Genomic DNA, 18,026 nt, shown 5'->3' with positions numbered 1-18,026 from the left:
AGGGGCTCGGGTGATTTATATATAGAATCACACATGCCTGTCATTCTGTAGATAAACCACCCACACTCTGGATTACAGAGAACAGGCTACATGTTTTAGGTACGAACTGGAGGTGATACAGTCTTAAAATTAGAGCCAGGCAATTCAGAAGTGAAACCAGGAAGCACTTTTTCCAACAGAAAGGGTAGTGGAAATCTGGAACTCTCTCCCTCAAAAAGCTGTGGATGCTGGGGGACAATTGGAGCTTTCAAAACTGAAATCGATAGATTTTTATTTGGGAAGGGTATCGAGGGCTATTGAACAAAGGCAGGTAAATGGGGTTGAAGTGCAGATCAGCCATGATCTAGTTGAATGGGGCTCGAGGGGCTGAATGGCCTGCTCCTGTTTTATATATAAACCCCCCCGAACCCCTCGATTAGATTCCAGCCTGTAACTCACTCCCGGGTATCTGTTATTCTATATATAAACCCCCCGAACCCCTCGATTAGATTCCAGCCTGTAACTCACTCCCGGGTATCTGTTATTCTATAAAAAAAACCCCGAACCCCTCGATTAGATTCCAGCCTGTAACTCACTCCCGGGTATCTGTTATTCTATATATAAACCCCCCGAACCCCTCGATTAGATTCCAGCCTGTAACTCACTCCCGGGTATCTGTTATTCTATATATAAACCCCCCCGAACCCCTCGATTTGATTCCAGCCTGTAACTCACTCCCGGGTATCTGTTATTCTATATATAAACCCCCCGAACCCCTCGATTAGATTCCAGCCTGTAACTCACTCCTGGGTATCTGTTATTCTATATATAAACCCCCCGAATCCCTCGATTAGATTCCAGCCTGTAACTCACTCCCGGGTATCTGTTATTCTATATATAAACCCCCCGAACCCCTCGATTAGATTCCAGCCTGTAACTCACTCCTGTTATTCTATATATAAACCCCCCGAACCCCTCGATTAGATTCCAGCCTGTAACTCACTCCCGGGTATCTGTTATTCTATATATAAACCCCCCCGAACCCCTCGATTTGATTCCAGCCTGTAACTCACTCCCGGGTATCTGTTATTCTATATATAAACCCCCCGAACCCCTCGATTAGATTCCAGCCTGTAACTCACTCCTGGGTATCTGTTATTCTATATATAAACCCCCCGAATCCCTCGATTAGATTCCAGCCTGTAACTCACTCCCGGGTATCTGTTATTCTATATATAAACCCCCCGAACCCCTCGATTAGATTCCAGCCTGTAACTCACTCCTGTTATTCTATATATAAACCCCCCGAACCCCTCGATTGGATTCCAGCCTGTAACTCACTCCCGGGTATCTGTTATTCTATATATAAATCACCTGAACTCTTCGATTAGATTCCGGTCTGCGACTCACTCCGGGTATCTGTTATTCTATATATATATAAACCATTCAAACCCCTCAATTAGGGTCATGTCTGTAACTCACTCCCAGGTATTTGTTATTCTACACATAAATCACCCGAACCCCTCGATTAGATTCCAGTCTGTAACTCACTCCCAGGTATCCGTTATTCTATATATAAACCCCCCGAACCCCTCGATTAGATTCCAGCCTGTAACTCACTCCCGGGTATCCGTTATTCTATACATAAATCACCCGAACCCCTCGATTAGATTCCAGCCTGTAACTCACTCCCGGGTATCCGTTATTCTATATATAAACCCCCCGAACCCCTCGATTAGATTCCAGCCTGTAACTCACTCCCGGGTATCTGTTATTCTATATATAAACCCCCCGAACCCCTCGATTAGATTCCAGCCTGTAACTCACTCCCGGGTATCCGTTATTCTATACATAAATCACCCGAACCCCTCGATTAGATTCCAGCCTGTAACTCACTCCCGGGTATCTGTTATTCTATATATAAACCCCCCGAACCCCTCGATTAGATTCCAGTCTGTAACTCACTCCCGGGTATCTGTTATTCTATATATAAACCCCCCGAACCCCTCGATTAGATTCCAGTCTGTAACTCACTCCCGGGTATCTGTTATTCTATATATAAACCCCCCGAACCCCTCGATTAGATTCCAGTCTGTAACTCACTCCCGGGTATCCGTTATTCTATATATAAACTCCCGAACACCCTCAGTGGATCAGGGGCTTTATTTTTAACCCAGTGACTACAAACAGGTGGAAATCCAGCTGTCGATTCCTGTGTTGGTCCCTAACACAATACACAGTGTCGTACATCAGTAACGGGGATTAACATGTAGACCAGAGTGACTTTTCCCATTCCCGATCAATTAATGAATGGAATACTCCATGGATGGGTCTGTAGACCCAGACCCACCTGTACGCTCTGCATGTCTGCTGACGATGGGCTGAATTGCCTCCTTCTGTGTTGTATCATTCGATGGCAGCTGCATACAGTGACGCCACTATTCCCGATCAGAATGTAAATGATTTGGTAATTCTCCTGTCAATCACACCTGGAGACCACACTGCTGTAAGTGACTGGGATTGATTTTACCACATAATTTGTATTCTGTAACTATCCCCCACTCACTGTATTTTGCTGGAAAAATAATCCTGCTTTTGTCAGGAGAAGTTGCTGTAGTTTCGATCATGAGTTCTGTTTGCTGTGGTTCGTAGAGACTCTTAAATACACTCTGTAGACTGCCTGCTGTTTAAACAGACTGTTTGCTGAATAAATAAATCGGTTTGCTGTGAGTCCTGCCGTAAGTCTCACCCCGCCCTAAACTCAGTGGCTGACACAGTGGTGTCAATAAACACTCTGTTCTATGAATGCCCTTAGTGTTTGCTGCTGTGGGAATTACAGAGTCGAAACTTCTACTAGGCAACAGATCAGGCTGGCAGTATACATCTCCAGGTTACAGCCACAAGCTTGTGTCTAAACAGCCCGAGTGTTTATAGTAAACTCATCCCAACCTGCTGTAGTTACTGGCCTTGCTGCATCCCCAGTGCTAGAGATGAGTATCGAGGAGGCTGCTATTCATCTTGAAAATTGATATTGAAGGAACGTTTTATTATTCTTTTGTTGTAAGCACAGTAAAAGAAAAATGAAAGAACTTTAGTGACTTTCACAGCCTCAGGACTTCCCAAAGCGCTTTACAGCTAATGAAGTACTTTTTGAAGTGTGGTCACCGTTGTAATATAGGAAACACGACAGATAATTTGCACACAGCAAGATCCCACAAACAGCAATGTGATGACCAGATAATCTGTTTTTTAGTGATGTTGGTTGAGGGATAAATATTGGCTCCAATACTAAAGAACTCCCCTGCTCTTCTTCCAATAGTGGCCGTGGGATCTTTTACATCCACCTGAGAGGGGCAGACGGGGCCCTCGGTTTAACGCCTCATCTGAGAAACGACACGTCCCACGGTGCAGCGCTCCCACTGAAGTGTCTTCCTAGATTAAGGACTCAAGTCTTTGGGGGGGGGGCTTGAACACACAGCCTTCTGTCTCAGAGGGGAGAGTGCGACCAACTGAGCCACGGCTAACACCTGCTCAGAATGAAGTTGGGAGGGGGGAGGGGGCTAGTCCTCGATGGTTCAGTGGGTAAATGCACCACCTGGTGTGGTACTGAAGCATACAGAGGCTCCCCGATCCCCCTGACTCTGCCGTTAGGTGATGGGGCTGGTTTAGTTGACCCCAGCCCCCACAGCCTGGGTCCCTGTACCTGAACGTTCTCCAGCGGCCCTTCCTGGAAGGTGTGTGCGGGCCACAACGGGCTCAGTTTTGATTCCCTGAAATAGCCGACTAATGCCCAATGAGGAATGGGTACCTGGCTGAGGCACAGAATCATTGCTGGTGAGAGCCAGCACCTTCGGCAGAGAAGAGGCAAAAATTGGAAGGGGGATACGAAAACAAGCTCTTGTGCTGACTCCCTCTCTGTGGCGTTTGTAATCGCAACGCTGAGATGTAAAATCTATCAGAAAAGTTTCCAGGCGGAGGAATTGTTAAACAAGGGTGTGTCCTGTTCTAAATGGGGACCTTCTTGTTTAGAATACCCATTCGAGGATTTTTTGCCTCTGGCTGGAGGTTACGTGGGTGGGATAGGAAGATCTCTGCGCTCCTCCAATTCTGGCCTCTTGCGCATCCCCGATTTCCATCGCTCCACCATTGGCGGCCGTGCCTTCAGCTGCCTGGGCCCTAAGCTCTGGAATTCCCTCCCTAAACCTCTCCGCCTCTCTCTCCTCCTTTAAGATGCTCCTTCAAACCTACCTCTTTGACCAAGCTTTTGGTCACCTGTCCTAATCTCCTTACGTGGCTCGGTGTCAAATTTTGTCTGATTAACCCTCCTGTGAAGCGCCTTGGGACGTTTTACTACGTTAAAGGCGCTATATAAATGCAGGCTGTTGTTGTAGGAAGTCATGATGCTCCGGCCATAATGAGTGTGGGACAGGCTTGTTGGACCAGCTGGTCTCTTCCTGCCCGCCAGCTTTGAATGCCCAAAGCGTTTTGGGACGTCCTGAGGTGGTGATATAAATGCCAGTTCTTTCTTTAAGATTTGTACTGGGAGGGTTAATGTTCTGTTCACTCTCGCTAGGACTCCGGGCGATGGCTTCCGATGTGGCCAGTCCAACCGAGCCACCGTGTCCTGGCCCGGACCAGCCCGCAAAGAAAAGCCCGAAGAGGAAGAAGCAGCAGAGGGGAAGCGAGGCAGCAGAGGGCGATCAGCATCCACTGGACGCCCAGGCGGAGATCGAGAGTCTCACCACAGCAGGGAGCCAGGCTTTGACTCAGGAGCGGTCCGAGGAGGCGCTGGCCTCTTTCAAGAAGGCCTTCCTCATCTCGCTCGACGTGAGGGAGCAGGGGGTTCGGAGAGCCTGTGCCTTCAACCTGGGGGCTGCCTACGTGGCCACGGGGAGGCCGGAGAAAGGCCTGGACTTCCTGCTGAAATCGCAGCCGGCCAAGGGCGGGGGCCAGGGCGGGGAGAGGCAGGGCGACCTGTACTTCAACATCGGGCTGGCCCACGAGGCGCTGGGGGACTCGGAGAGGGCCAGCGAGCACTACCAGCAAGCCTTGGCCCACTACCAGAGCGGCCAGGCCCAGAGCGAGGCCGACACCCGGATGAAACTGGCCGGCTGCCAGTCCCGCGCGGGCAACCCGGCCCAGGCGGCAGGCTGCTTCCGGCGGGCGGGGGAGGCCTACCGCAAGGCGGGGTGCCCGGACCTGGCAGCCGTGGCCCTCAACGAGGCCGGGAGCCACATGCTGCAGTGCCAGCGGTTCGAAGCCGGGGAAATCGTCGATGTTTTAAACGAATGCCGGGCCGTCTGCAGCAACATACAGAACAAAGGCCTGCTCGGTGGGTGCCCTTTTATTTCCCCATTCATTTGTAATTTTTGAGGTGCCTCTTGCTTCTCATGCATGTGTTCCCCTCCCCTGAGGGCACTGACTGTCATTGGGGTATAGGTACCACAGGCACGGGCTCCCGAAGTTGACATTCTGCTCCTCTCTCCTGTCTTGGCAGTTAACCCAGAGAACAACAACAGCCTGCATTTATATAGTGCCTTTAACGTAGTAAAATGTCCCAAGGCGCTTCACAGGAGGGTTAATCAGACAAAATTTGACACCGAGCCACATGAGATATTACGTCAGGTGACCAAAAGCTTGGCCAAAGAGGTCGGTTTTAAGGAGCGTCTTAAAGGAGGAGAGAGAGGCGGAGAGGTTTAGGGAGGGAATTCCAGAGCTTAGGGCCCAGGCAGCTGAAGGCACGGCCGCCAATGGTGGAGCAGTAAAATTGGGGATGTGCAAGAGTTCAGAATTGGAGGAGCGCAGAAATCTCGGAGTGTTGGAGGAGGTTACAAAGGTTCCAGAGATAGGGAGGGGGGGCGAGGGCCATGGAGGGATTTGAAAACAAGGATGAGAATTTTAAAATCGAGGTGTTGCCGGACCGGGAGCCAATGTAGGTCAGCGAGCACAGGGGGTGATGGGTGAACGGGACTCGGTGCGAGTTAGGATACGGGCAGCAGAGTTTTGGATGAGCTCCAGTTTATGGAGGGTGGAAGATAGGAGGCCGGCCAGGAGAGCATTGGAATAGTCGAGTCTGGAGGTGATTATTTCTTGATCGGCTCAGAGTTCCCAGGAATCAATCAGCAAGTTTTGTCCTGTAGACATTTTTCCTTTTACCTACCAACGTGTCGTGTGACACATCACTTCTTGTATATAACCCGCTGATCTCCTGTGGTGTTCTTCACAGGTAATCTGGGCTCTGAAACGCTGCTAACCTGGCCTTTAAGGGCACTCTTTAGGTATGCCCTGTGGGGGAAATGGTGAGAGTGAGGTCTTAAGATCAATTAGAGGCTAATTGTTGTTACTCTTGGAAATATTTCCAGATTGGCTCCTCCCCATGTTATACAGATCATCTCATGGTCAGAAAAAAACCAGCAGGAAATAACTGGGTTTCTTTCTGTTTTATGGACATAGGAAATTGATGGGCCGGAAAAGACCAGCTGGTCCATCAAGCCTGCCCCACACCTTTTCTTTTATTCGTTCATGGGATGTGGGCGTCACTGGCGAGGCCGGCATTTATTGCCCATCCCTAATTGCCCTTGAGAAGGTGTTGGTGATCCGCCATCTTGAACCGCTGCAGTCCATGTGGTGAAGGTTCTCCCACAGTGCTGTTAGGAAGGGAGTTCCAGGATTTTGACCCAGCAACGATGAAGGAACGGCCGATATATTTCCAAGTCGGGATGGTGTGTGACTTGGAGGGGAACGTGCAGATGGTGTTGTTCCCATGTGCCTGCTGCTCTTGTCCTTCTAGGTGGTAGAGATCACAGGTTTGGGAGGTGCTGTTGAAGAAGCCTAGGCGAGTACTAGTCTGTGGGACAGCTCTCCCAATTTTGGCACAAGTCCCCAGATGTTAGTAAGGAGGACCTTGCAGGGTCGACTGGGCTTGGTTTGCCTTTGTCGTGTCCGGTGCCTAGTGGTCCGTCCGGTTTTATTCTTATGACTTTTTTTAGCGAGATTTTACAACTGAGTGGCTTGCTAGGCCATTTCAGAGGGCAATTACGAATCAACCACATTGCTGTGGGTCTGGAGTCACATACAGGCCAGACCGGGTAAGGACGGCAGGTTTCCTTCCCTAAAGGACATAAGTGAACCAGATGGGTTTTTACGACAAACCGGTAGTTTCATGGCCATCATTACTGATACTAGTATTTTAATTCCAGATTTTATTTAATTAATTGAATTTAAATTCGCCAGCTGTCGGGGTGGGATTTGAACTCATGACTCCGGATTATTAGTCCGGGCCTCTGGATTACTAGTCCAGTAACATAACCACTATGCTACCATAACCTCATGATGGCCGGAGCACCGTGACTAGATTCTCCCCCTCCTCCCCGCAGCCATGTGATCTCCTGGGCAAGGCCAAAAACCGGGGGCCAATAAGGGGGGGAAAAGTCTGGATAATTCCTCTCCGATCCCCTCGGGCGATCGAAACCAGCCCAGGAGATCACTTGGACCGTGCGTACATTAACTGTGCATCCACTTCCCTTCTATATGATGCAATCTCTGCCCCAGTCAGGAACTGGTCCAGCTCCCTTTTGAAGGCGCTCAGAGAGTCAGCACCCACCTCACCAGCCGGCAAAGTATTCCAGAGGCTCACTACTCTCTGGGAAGAGGAGACCCGCCCAACACCCAGTCCATTCCTACTTTTGCAGTATGTTAAATGCATGTCCCCTGGTTTATAATAGAATGATACAGCACAGAAGGAGGCCACTCGGCCCATCCTGACTGCCGGCTCTTTGAAAGAGCTGTCCAATTAGTCACACTCCCCCCTGCTCTTTCTCCATAGCCCTGCAAATTTTTTCCCTTCAAGTATTTATCCAATTCCCTTTTGAAAGTCACTATTGAATCTGCTTCCACCGCCCTTTCAGGCAGCGCATTCCAACTCGCTACGTTAAAGAAAATTCTCCTCATCTCCCCTCTGGTTCTTTTACCAATTGCCTTAAATCTGTGTCCTCTGGTTACCGACCCTCCTGCCACTGGAAACAGTTTCTCCTTATTTACTCTATCAAAACCCCTCATGATTTTGAACACCTCTATTAAATCTCCCCTTAACCTTCTCTGCTCTAAGGAGAACAATCCCAGCTTCTCCATTCTCTCTGAGGTCTGAAGTCCCTCATCCCTGGTACCATTCTAGTAAATCTCCTCTGCACCCTCTCCAAGGCCTTGACATCCTTCCTAAAGTGCGGTGCCCAGAATTGGATGCAGTACTCCAGCTGGGGCCTAACCAGTGCTTTATAAAGGTTTAACGTAACTTCCTTGCTTTTGTACTCTATGTCTCTATTTAGAAAGGTTCGGCACTGCCGTTGGTGTTTTATACAAAGAATGACGCCTGGACTGCGATGGACTCTCTCGAAAGTTTATATAAATAGCTCTGTATAGATCTAGACTTTTTTTTGACATTCTCATTTCCGTATCCCGTGGAACGGCTCATTGTTTTGCTTTTGTCTTTGAAAGGAAAACTCTACAACGATATCGGGCTCAGCTACTCGCAGCTGAAGGTCTTCTCGCTGGCAGCCGAGTGCTTCGAGCAGGCACTCCCCTACTGCCAGCGCGACAGGTCGGAAAGACGGAAGGAGGCCGTGGTCCTTCAGAACCTCGGCGCCGTCTACAACACGATGAGCGACTACAGCAGAGCCCTGGACTTCCATGAGAGCGCCACGGCCCTGCACGGTGAGGAACGCAGCATCAACCACGCGCCGCAGACCAGAGAGGAGGTGACCAGGCTTTCAATCTGCAGCCCCCCCCATCCCCCGCTATCCACTGATCTCGGGCAGGCTGACGGGCCAAGGAGGCTCTGCAGCCAGAGGAGTTTGGCCGGGGTTCCCACCCCTGATCAGTAATCCAGTCACTCCCACTGCAACATGCAAGTAGGGTGAGGATAGAATCAGAGTTGGTCGTGATGCATCGCGAGGTTGAATAGCCCATTACTACTCGTGGTCCACGTTTGCACGGCCGCTCGGGTGTGAAAGTCCTCCGGTGCCTCACCCATTCTTCACCTGTGCTCCTAGGCAGTTGGTGTTGGAGGGCTGTTCCACTACAGGAGGCATCACCATTCAATCCAATTCACCCCTGACTTTTACATGCGTTGCGTTTTCCAGCAGGGTCACTGGATAGTAATCAGGAGCGAGAACCCGGTCTGATTTTTTTTTTAATATATTCATTCTCGGGATGTGGGCGTCGCTGGCAAGGCCGGCATTTATTGCCCATTCCCCGGTTTCCCTGTGAAGGGTGGTGGTGGGCCTTCCCCTTCAATCATAGCGGTTTGATACAACTGAGGGGCTTGCAAGGCCGCTTTCAGAGGGCAGTTAAGAGTCAACCACCTTGGAGTCACACGTAGGCCTGACCGGGTTAGGACAGCAGGTTTCCTGCCCTAAAGGACTTTGGTGAACCAGTTGGGTTTATACGACAATCGAACGGCTTCACAGTCACTTTTACTGATACTGGCTTTTTATTCCCAGACCCTTCAAACTGGAATCAAATTCTCAAACTGCCATGGTGGGATTTGAACTCACGTTTTCTGGATTATTAGTCCAGTAACACAACCACTACACGGCCCTATATTTCCACCCTCAGCCCTCAGCCTAGGGGTGCTGAGGCCAATTATAGCAAGCCTTCTGCTGGCCCAGCTGAGATCAGCTAACTCAGGGCAAACTCGGGCCTGAAGCTGGGGCCTTCCTGCTCTGTATAGCTCAGTTCTACACCAGGCAATGCATGCATACAGCGAGGCATCGGGGACACAGCAACAACAGGTAGTTTTTAACGCGAATGCACATAACACATTCCGCCAAACACTCCACCTCCCGATTCCTTGTTCCTCGATCCTGAGTCAAACTCCCCCCTGCATCGAATGATTGTGGACATTGAAGGGATTAACTCGTGTGGGGAAGAACGAAGGGAGCAGGGCTTTGATCAGAATTCATTCATTCCAATCAAAGTCCCATAGTTTCCTATCTGAATGTTTTATCTAGTGTTTAAGATGATTAAAGGATTTGATAGGGTCGATAGAGAGAAACTATTTCCTCTGGTGGGGGGAGTCCAGAACAAGGGGGCAGAACCTTAAAATTAGAGCCAGGCCGTTCAGGGGTGATGTCAGGAAGCACTTCCTCACACAAAGGGGAGTGGAAATCTGGAACTCTCTCCCCCAGAAAGGCTGTTGAGGCTGGGAGTCAATTGAAAATGTCAAAACTGAGATTGATAGATTTTTGTTGGGTGAGGGTATTAAGGGATACAGAACCAAGGCAGGTAGATGGAGATAAGATACAGATCAGCCATGATCTAATTGAATGGCAAGACAGGCTTGAGGGGCTGAATTGCCTCCTCCTGACCCTCTAAGACTAATCCCTAACGTCAAAGTGACTGAGTTATAAGGAAAGAGCAGAGAAACGGGGGTTTTTCAGCTCTGAGAGGAGGCATCTGACAAGGGACCTCATGGAGATATGCAAGATAGTGAATGTTATGGAAAAGATAAACCGGGAGCTCTGCTTCAGACTAAACCATGACAGTAGGACAAGGGGGCACAGAGACAAATGAGAGATAGAGCAGACGCCATAGAGTTCACCACATAAAGAGTGATCAACACCTGGAGTGGATCTCCAGGCATTGGAGGCGAGACCCCTTGTACCATTTACACAACAGTTGGACGCTGTGACTGTAGTTTCTCCCAGGCAGGGCGATCTGTGATGGGCCGAATGGCCTCCCGTATCCATCTTGTGATCTAGCAATAACAGGATGCCACGTCTCTCCACAGGTTTCCTTGGAAACCGGAACGCACAGGGCCAGTGCTTCTGTAACCTGGCTTACGCTTTTAGTCAGCTCGGAGATCATGAAGCCACGGGAGAGAACTACCTGCACGCACTTCAGGCTTTCAAAGATACTGGTGAGGAGACAGCAATATAGCAGTGTCATAAAGGGAATACAAAATACAGGAGCAGCACACAGTGTCTTAGAGTACAGAATAGAGAGTACAACAACAACCACAACCTGCATTTATATAGCGCCTTTAACACAGTAAAACATCCCAAGGTGCTTCACAGGAGCGATTATCAAACAAAATTTGACACCGAGCCACATAAGGAGACATTAGGACAGGTGACCAAAGGCTTGGTCAAAGAGGTAGGTTTTAAGGAGCATCTGAAAGGAGGAGAGAGAGGCGGAGAGGTTTAGGGAGGGAATTCCAGAGCTTAGGCCCAGGCAGCTGAAGGCACGGCCGCCAATGGTGGAGCGATTAAAATCGGGGATGCGCAAGAGGCCAGAATTGGAGGAGCGCAGAGATCTCGGAGGGCTGTAGGGCTGGAGGAGGTTACAGAGATAGGGAGGGGGCGAGGCCATGGAGGGATTTGAAAACAAGGATGAGAATTTTTAAATTGAGGCGTTCCAGACCAGGAGCCAATGTAGGTCAGCAAGCACGGGTGACAGGAGCAGTGCGCAGTGCCTCAGAGAGAGTACAATGGAGAGTACAGGAGCAGTACACGGTGTCTTAGATGGAATACAGGAGCAGTACGCAGTGTCTTAGACGGAATACAGACCAGGGATACGAGCAGCAGTATACAGAGGGAATACAGACCAGGTATACAGCGAGCAGTATACAGCATCTTAGTGGGAGGAGTTAGGAGAAGTTTTCTTTATGGAGGGTTGTTAGGACATGGAATGTTCCAACCAGAAACAGTGGGAGGAGCTTTTAAAAGAGAAGTGGATAACGAAAAAAGAACTAAAAAGGTTTGGGACTCAGTGGATAACTCTTTCAGAAAGGGGACACAGGTGCGATGAGCTGAATGGCCTCCTTCTGTGCTGTAAAATACTCCTGATTTTGTGAATACAGAGCAGGGGACACAGGGCGGAGGAGGAGCAGAAGGTACCCAAGCAGGTACAATGGTGCGGATTTAGTTTCTCCCGGTATTTATTGCTACTTTCCCCTCTTGTTCCAAGTGCAGGTGACTTTCACGGACAGTGGCAGGCGTGCGAAGGCCTCGGAGCTGCCAAGTTCCGCCTGGGAGACCCAGAGAAGGCCACCCTTTACTACAAGCAGGCCTTGTCCGCTCTGGCCAAATCACAGGTACCTCCAGAGCCAACGTTAAACCGAACACTGTCGGAGCTCCCAGTGACTTAGTGGGTAAATGGAGGGGTACTGAGCCATAAGGAGCAGGAAGATCCCAGGTTCCATTCCCCACCAGTACTGACTCAGCGCATCTCAGTTGGGGTGCCAAATTGGCCTCAGTGCCCCTCGGTTTGGGGGAGAGTGGGATCAGGCTTTGCACTCTTGCAGTGATTACTTTTGAAGTGTGGTCACTGTTGTTGTGCAGGCAAACAGGGCAGTGATTTCGCACATGGCAAGATCCCACAAACAGCAATGAGATGAACGACCAGTTAATCTGTTTTTGGTGATGTCGGTTGAGGGAGGAATGTTGGCCAAGCTCTTAGGAACTTAAGAACATAGGAACAGGAGTAGGCCATTCAGCCCCTCGTGCCTGCTCTGCCATTTGATAAGATCATGGCTGATCTGTGATCTAATTCCATATACCTGCCTTTGGCCCATATCCCTTAATACCTTTGGTTGCCAAAAAGCTATCCATCTCAGATTTAAATTTAGCAATTGAGATAGTATCAATTGCCGTTTGCGGAAGAGAGTTCCAAACTTCTACAACCCTTTGTGTGTAGAAATGTTTTCTAATCTCACTCCTGAAAGGTCTGGCTCTAATTTTTAGACTGTGCCCCCTACTCCTAGAATCCCCAACCAGCGAAAATAGTTTCTCTCTATCCACCCTATCTGTTCCCCTTAATATCTTATAAACTTCGATCAGATCACCCCTTAACCTTCGAAACTCTAGAGAATACAACCCCAGTTCTTCTTCCAGTAGTGCCGTGGGATCTTTAACATCCACCTGAACAGGTAGATGGGTCTAAAATCTGGAATACAGCCCCCTTTCTGCAGGGAATTGCAGACACGAGCTGATGTCCTACCACGTGCATTGGCACATCAGTATATCGTGCTTTCAAAATGTCACTTGTGACCCTTTACTGGAATTCAGTTGCCCACAATTGCAGACTGCCAACGTCACCTTGGCTAGGTTAGTAAAACTCTTGCCTCTGAGTCAGAATGTCGTGGGTTCACGTCCCACTCCAGGAGTAACGCAGCACTCCGGGAATGCTGCATTGTCAGAGGTGCCGTTTTTTGGATGAGCTGTTAAACTGAGGCCTCATCGGCCTGTGCAAATACCAAGGCCTTATTCAAAGAAGAGGAGCGAGTACTGGCCAAGATTTCTCCTTTAATTACCGCCAGTTAAAAAAGACTGTTTGGACATTTATTTCAGAGCAGTTTGTAGGATCTAGCGATGGATAAGTTGGATAGTGACTACACTTTAAAAATTAATTCACTGGCTGTGAAGAGCTTTGGGGCTTCGTGAGAATGTCACTACACTTAATGGCCCAGAAATTGTGCTGAGCAGTGAATGAACCTCGTCCGCCGCTCGTTAGTTATAAACTCACTCACAAACTATTCGCGGGCTTCTGGGCGCCAACTTGCTTCAGTGGTGAGCTATAAAAAGTGCAAGGTCCAACCCCAGGCTCCTGTGAGCTGTGAGGAAAGGATTGCTCTCTCCCCTCAAGCATCTTTGATAAGCCGCGCAGTCAGAGCCTGGAAGTGAAAGCTACAATAGTGACTTCACTTTTCAAATCAGTTAGAGAAAGCAAGATTAAGAGCGGGTAAGAAATATCCAATTAAAACTCAGAGATAAAAGAGACAGAAAGAAAAAGTAAAAAAAAAAGGTTTTAATTTTTTAAATAAATATTCCAACAATTAAAATCGGAAGTAATGAGATTCCACATTTTTAAAAGTTAATTTTCAGTGCCAGAGACGTTGCTTGGCAGTCATTAAGACTTACCATGCCGTTAAAAGTTAGTTTAGACCTAAAAAGCCCTTTTTTTATGGAGAGATTAGTTTGTTTCCAGCTGGTCAGTGCAGCAAGTTTGCACTGGTCCATTCGTTCGGCCGACAAGCTGTCTTTCCCGTGCAGCTTTCAAACGAGCAATTTCTGAATTTCCATGTTTGACTGCGCGTGTGCGCTGGCCGCAGTTTGCTCTTCCATTTGCCCTGAAGTAATGGTGAGGCCTGTTAGCCTCGCCGTCATTTCATGAGCAATTTCCGGGCCATAATAAATAAAGAAAAGCATTTCCATCGCGCCTTTCACAGCCTCAGGACGTCCCAAATCGCTTTACAGCCAATGAAACACTTTTTTAAATGTAGTCACTGTTGTAATGTAGCAAATGCAGCAGATAATTTGTGCACAGCAAGATCCCACAAACAGCAATGTGGTAATGACCAGATAATCTGTTTTATGTGTTGGCTGAGGGATAAATATTGGCCCCAGAACACCAGACAAACTCCCCAGCTCTTCTTCCAATAGTGCCCATGGGATCTTTTACATCCACCTGAAGAGGGAAGACGGGGCCTCGGCTTAACATCTCATCTGAAAGACAGCACCTCCGATAGTGCAGCACTCCCGCGGTACTGCGCTGGGAGTGTCGGACTCAAGTATCTGGAGTGGGACTTGAACCCACGACCGACTGACTCAGAGGCGAGAGTGCTACCCACTGAGCCGCGGCTGACACCGAGAATAGGGTTCCAAGTGATGGCTGAAGGCTGTCGCACCAATGTTGGAGGATGGGATGCACAGGAGGCCTGAGTCGGAAGAGCAGAGGGTATGAGTTGTAGGTGGTTGCATAGGTAGGGTGGAGGGAGGCCAAGGAGGGATTTGAACACAAGGCGAACGGTTTTGAAATCTTTGCACTGGGGGAATGGGGAACAAGTGTAGGTCAGCGAGGACAGGGATGTGGGACTTAATACGGGACAGGATGCATGTGGAGAAGCCTTGGATGACTTGAGGGGTGCAGTGATGATTAAGTGGCATTGGCCGAGGACCTGGAGTAGGTGCCATGCCGACACCTCCTGGGCACAGAATGGTGAGCGTCACATGCAAGGATCAGAAAAGAGGATGAGAATGCAGATGAAACAGAACTGGGATTGTAGTGAGTGAGAAATGGTGTGACTGAGTCCTGCAGAAACTGGTCTTGCTATGGACCATCTCCAGTGCAACCTCTAATGGGCAGTCATGCAAATAAGAATCTAGAGTTTGATCAATCTCAACAGGACATTGAGTATTCACGATTAATGTCAGATTCTCCTTGTGGTTCTTTTTATTCTTGCAGGAACCCACTGGCTCAGCACAAGAAAGGATTGTGAACAAACTGGCAGATGTCATTCAGTTCAAATTGTCTTTGAACAGCGCATTGCCCCATGCCGGGGGCATCCCGCCCGCTATGCCTTTGGTTAGTGTTTTACGCTCATTTAAACAGTCGGGTGCACGTCCATCTGAGACCATCACATGAGCTCTCCCTTCGCAACGTAATTCTTCATCACAAGGAGGAGTTCTCCCACTCACCCCAGTCCAACATCACACTCACCCAGTCCAACATCACACTCTCCCAGTCCAACATCACACTCTCCCAGTCCAACATCACACTCACCCAGTCCAACATCACACTCACCCAGTCCAACATCACACTCACCCAGTCCAACATCACACTCACCCAGTCCGACATCACACTCACCCAGTCCATCATCACACTCACCCAGTCCATCATCACACTCACCCAGTCCATCATCACACTCACCCAGTCCGACATCACACTCACCCGGTCCATCATCACACTCACCCGGTCCATCATCACACTCACCCAGTCCATCATCACACTCACCCAGTCCATCATCACACTCACCCAGTCCATCATCACACTCACCCAGTCCAACATCACACTCACCCGGTCCATCATCACACTCACCCAGTCCATCATCACACTCACCCAGTCCATCATCACACTCTCCCAGTCCATCATCACACTCACCCAGTCCAACATCACACTCACCCAGTCCATCATCACACTCACCCAGTCCATCATCACACTCACCCAGTCCATCATCACACTCACCCAGTCCATCATCACACTCACCCGGTCCGACATCACACTCACCCAGTCCGACATCACACTCACCCAGTCCATCATCACACTCACCCAGTCCATCATCACACTCACCCGGTCCATCATCACACTCTCCCGGTCCATCATCACACTCACCCTGTCCATCATCACACTCTCCCGGTCCATCATCACACTCGCCCAGTCCATCATCACACTCACCCGGTCCATCATCACACTCACCCAGTCCATCATCACACTCACCCAGTCCATCATCACACTCACCCAGTCCATCATCACACTCACCCGGTCCATCATCACACTCACCCGGTCCGACATCACACTCACCCAGTCCATCATCACACTCACCCAGTCCGACATCACACTCACCCAGTCCGACATCACACTCTCCCAGTCCATCATCACACTCACCCGGTCCATCATCACACTCACCCAGTCCATCATCACACTCACCCAGTCCATCATCACACTCACCCAGTCCGACATCACACTCACCCGGTCCATCATCACACTCACCCAGTCCGACATCACACTCACCCCAGTCCATCATCACACTCACCCAGTCCAACATCACACTCTCCCAGTCCATCATCACACTCACCCGGTCCATCATCACACTCACCCAGTCCAACATCACACTCTCCCAGTCCATCATCACACTCACCCGGTCCATCATCACACTCACCCAGTCCGACATCACACTCACCCAGTCCATCATCACACTCACCCGGTCCATCATCACACTCACCCAGTCCGACATCACACTCACCCAGTCCATCATCACACTCACCCAGTCCGACATCACACTCACCCAGTCCATCATCACACTCACCCAGTCCATCATCACACTCTCCCAGTCCGACATCACACTCACCCAGTCCATCATCACACTCACCCAGTCCGACATCACACTCACCCAGTCCATCATCACACTCACCCAGTCCGACATCACACTCACCCAGTCCATCATCACACTCACCCGGTCCATCATCACACTCACCCAGTCCATCATCACACTCACCCAGTCCGACATCACACTCACCCAGTCCATCATCCCACTCACCCAGTCCGACATCACACTCACCCAGTCCATCATCCCACTCACCCAGTCCGACATCACACTCACCCAGTCCGACATCACACTCACCCAGTCCATCATCACAGTCACCCGGTCCATCATCACACTCACCCGGTCCAACATCCCACTCACCCGGTCCGACATCACACTCACCCAGTCCATCATCACACTCACCCAGTCCATCATCACACTCACCCAGTCCATCATCACACTCACCCGGTCCATCATCACACTCACCCGGTCCATCATCACACTCACCCAGTCCATCATCACACTCACCCAGTCCGACATCACACTCACCCGGTCCATCATCACACTCACCCAGTCCATCATCACACTCACCCAGTCCATCATCACACTCACCCAGTCCATCATCACACTCACCCAGTCCATCATCACACTCACCCAGTCCATCATCACACTCACCCAGTCCGACATCACACTCACCCAGTCCATCATCACACTCACCCAGTCCATCATCACACTCACCCGGTCCATCATCACACTCTCCCAGTCCATCATCACACTCACCCAGTCCAACATCACACTCACCCAGTCCATCATCACACTCACCCAGTCCATCATCACACTCACCCAGTCCATCATCACACTCACCCAGTCCATCATCACACTCACCCAGTCCAACATCCCACTCACCCAGTCCATCATCACACTCACCCAGTCCATCATCACACTCACCCGGTCCATCATCACACTCACCCAGTCCATCATCGCACTCACCCAGTCCATCATCGCACTCACCCAGTCCATCATCGCACTCACCCAGTCCATCATCGCACTCACCCAGTCCATCATCACACTCACCCAGTCCATCATCACACTCACCCAGTCCATCATCACACTCACCCAGTCCATCATCACACTCACCCGGTCCATCATCACACTCACCCAGTCCATCATCACACTCACCCAGTCCATC

General features: G+C 49.8%; 1 protein-coding gene across 1 annotated transcript in view; it reads left to right on the top strand.

Annotated features, from left to right (window-relative positions):
- LOC137306699 (tetratricopeptide repeat protein 24) overlaps positions 1 to 18,026 on the top strand; it is a 41,085-nt gene that overhangs the window by 3,263 nt on the left and 19,796 nt on the right. Inside the window, exons 2-6 of the mRNA XM_067976042.1 lie at positions 4,553 to 5,311; positions 8,404 to 8,688; positions 10,766 to 10,894; positions 11,949 to 12,070; positions 15,220 to 15,339. Coding sequence (XP_067832143.1) covers positions 4,564 to 5,311; positions 8,404 to 8,688; positions 10,766 to 10,894; positions 11,949 to 12,070; positions 15,220 to 15,339 — 1,404 coding nt within the window. The 5' untranslated portion in view covers positions 4,553 to 4,563. The remainder of the gene's footprint in view (positions 1 to 4,552; positions 5,312 to 8,403; positions 8,689 to 10,765; positions 10,895 to 11,948; positions 12,071 to 15,219; positions 15,340 to 18,026) is intronic.

Source organism: Heptranchias perlo, chromosome 44 (assembly GCF_035084215.1).
Source record: "Heptranchias perlo isolate sHepPer1 chromosome 44, sHepPer1.hap1, whole genome shotgun sequence".
Classification (NCBI taxonomy): Eukaryota; Metazoa; Chordata; class Chondrichthyes; order Hexanchiformes; family Hexanchidae; genus Heptranchias; species Heptranchias perlo.
Note: the sequence above shows the minus strand (reverse complement) of the source record. Positions and strands in the feature narration are given on the sequence as shown.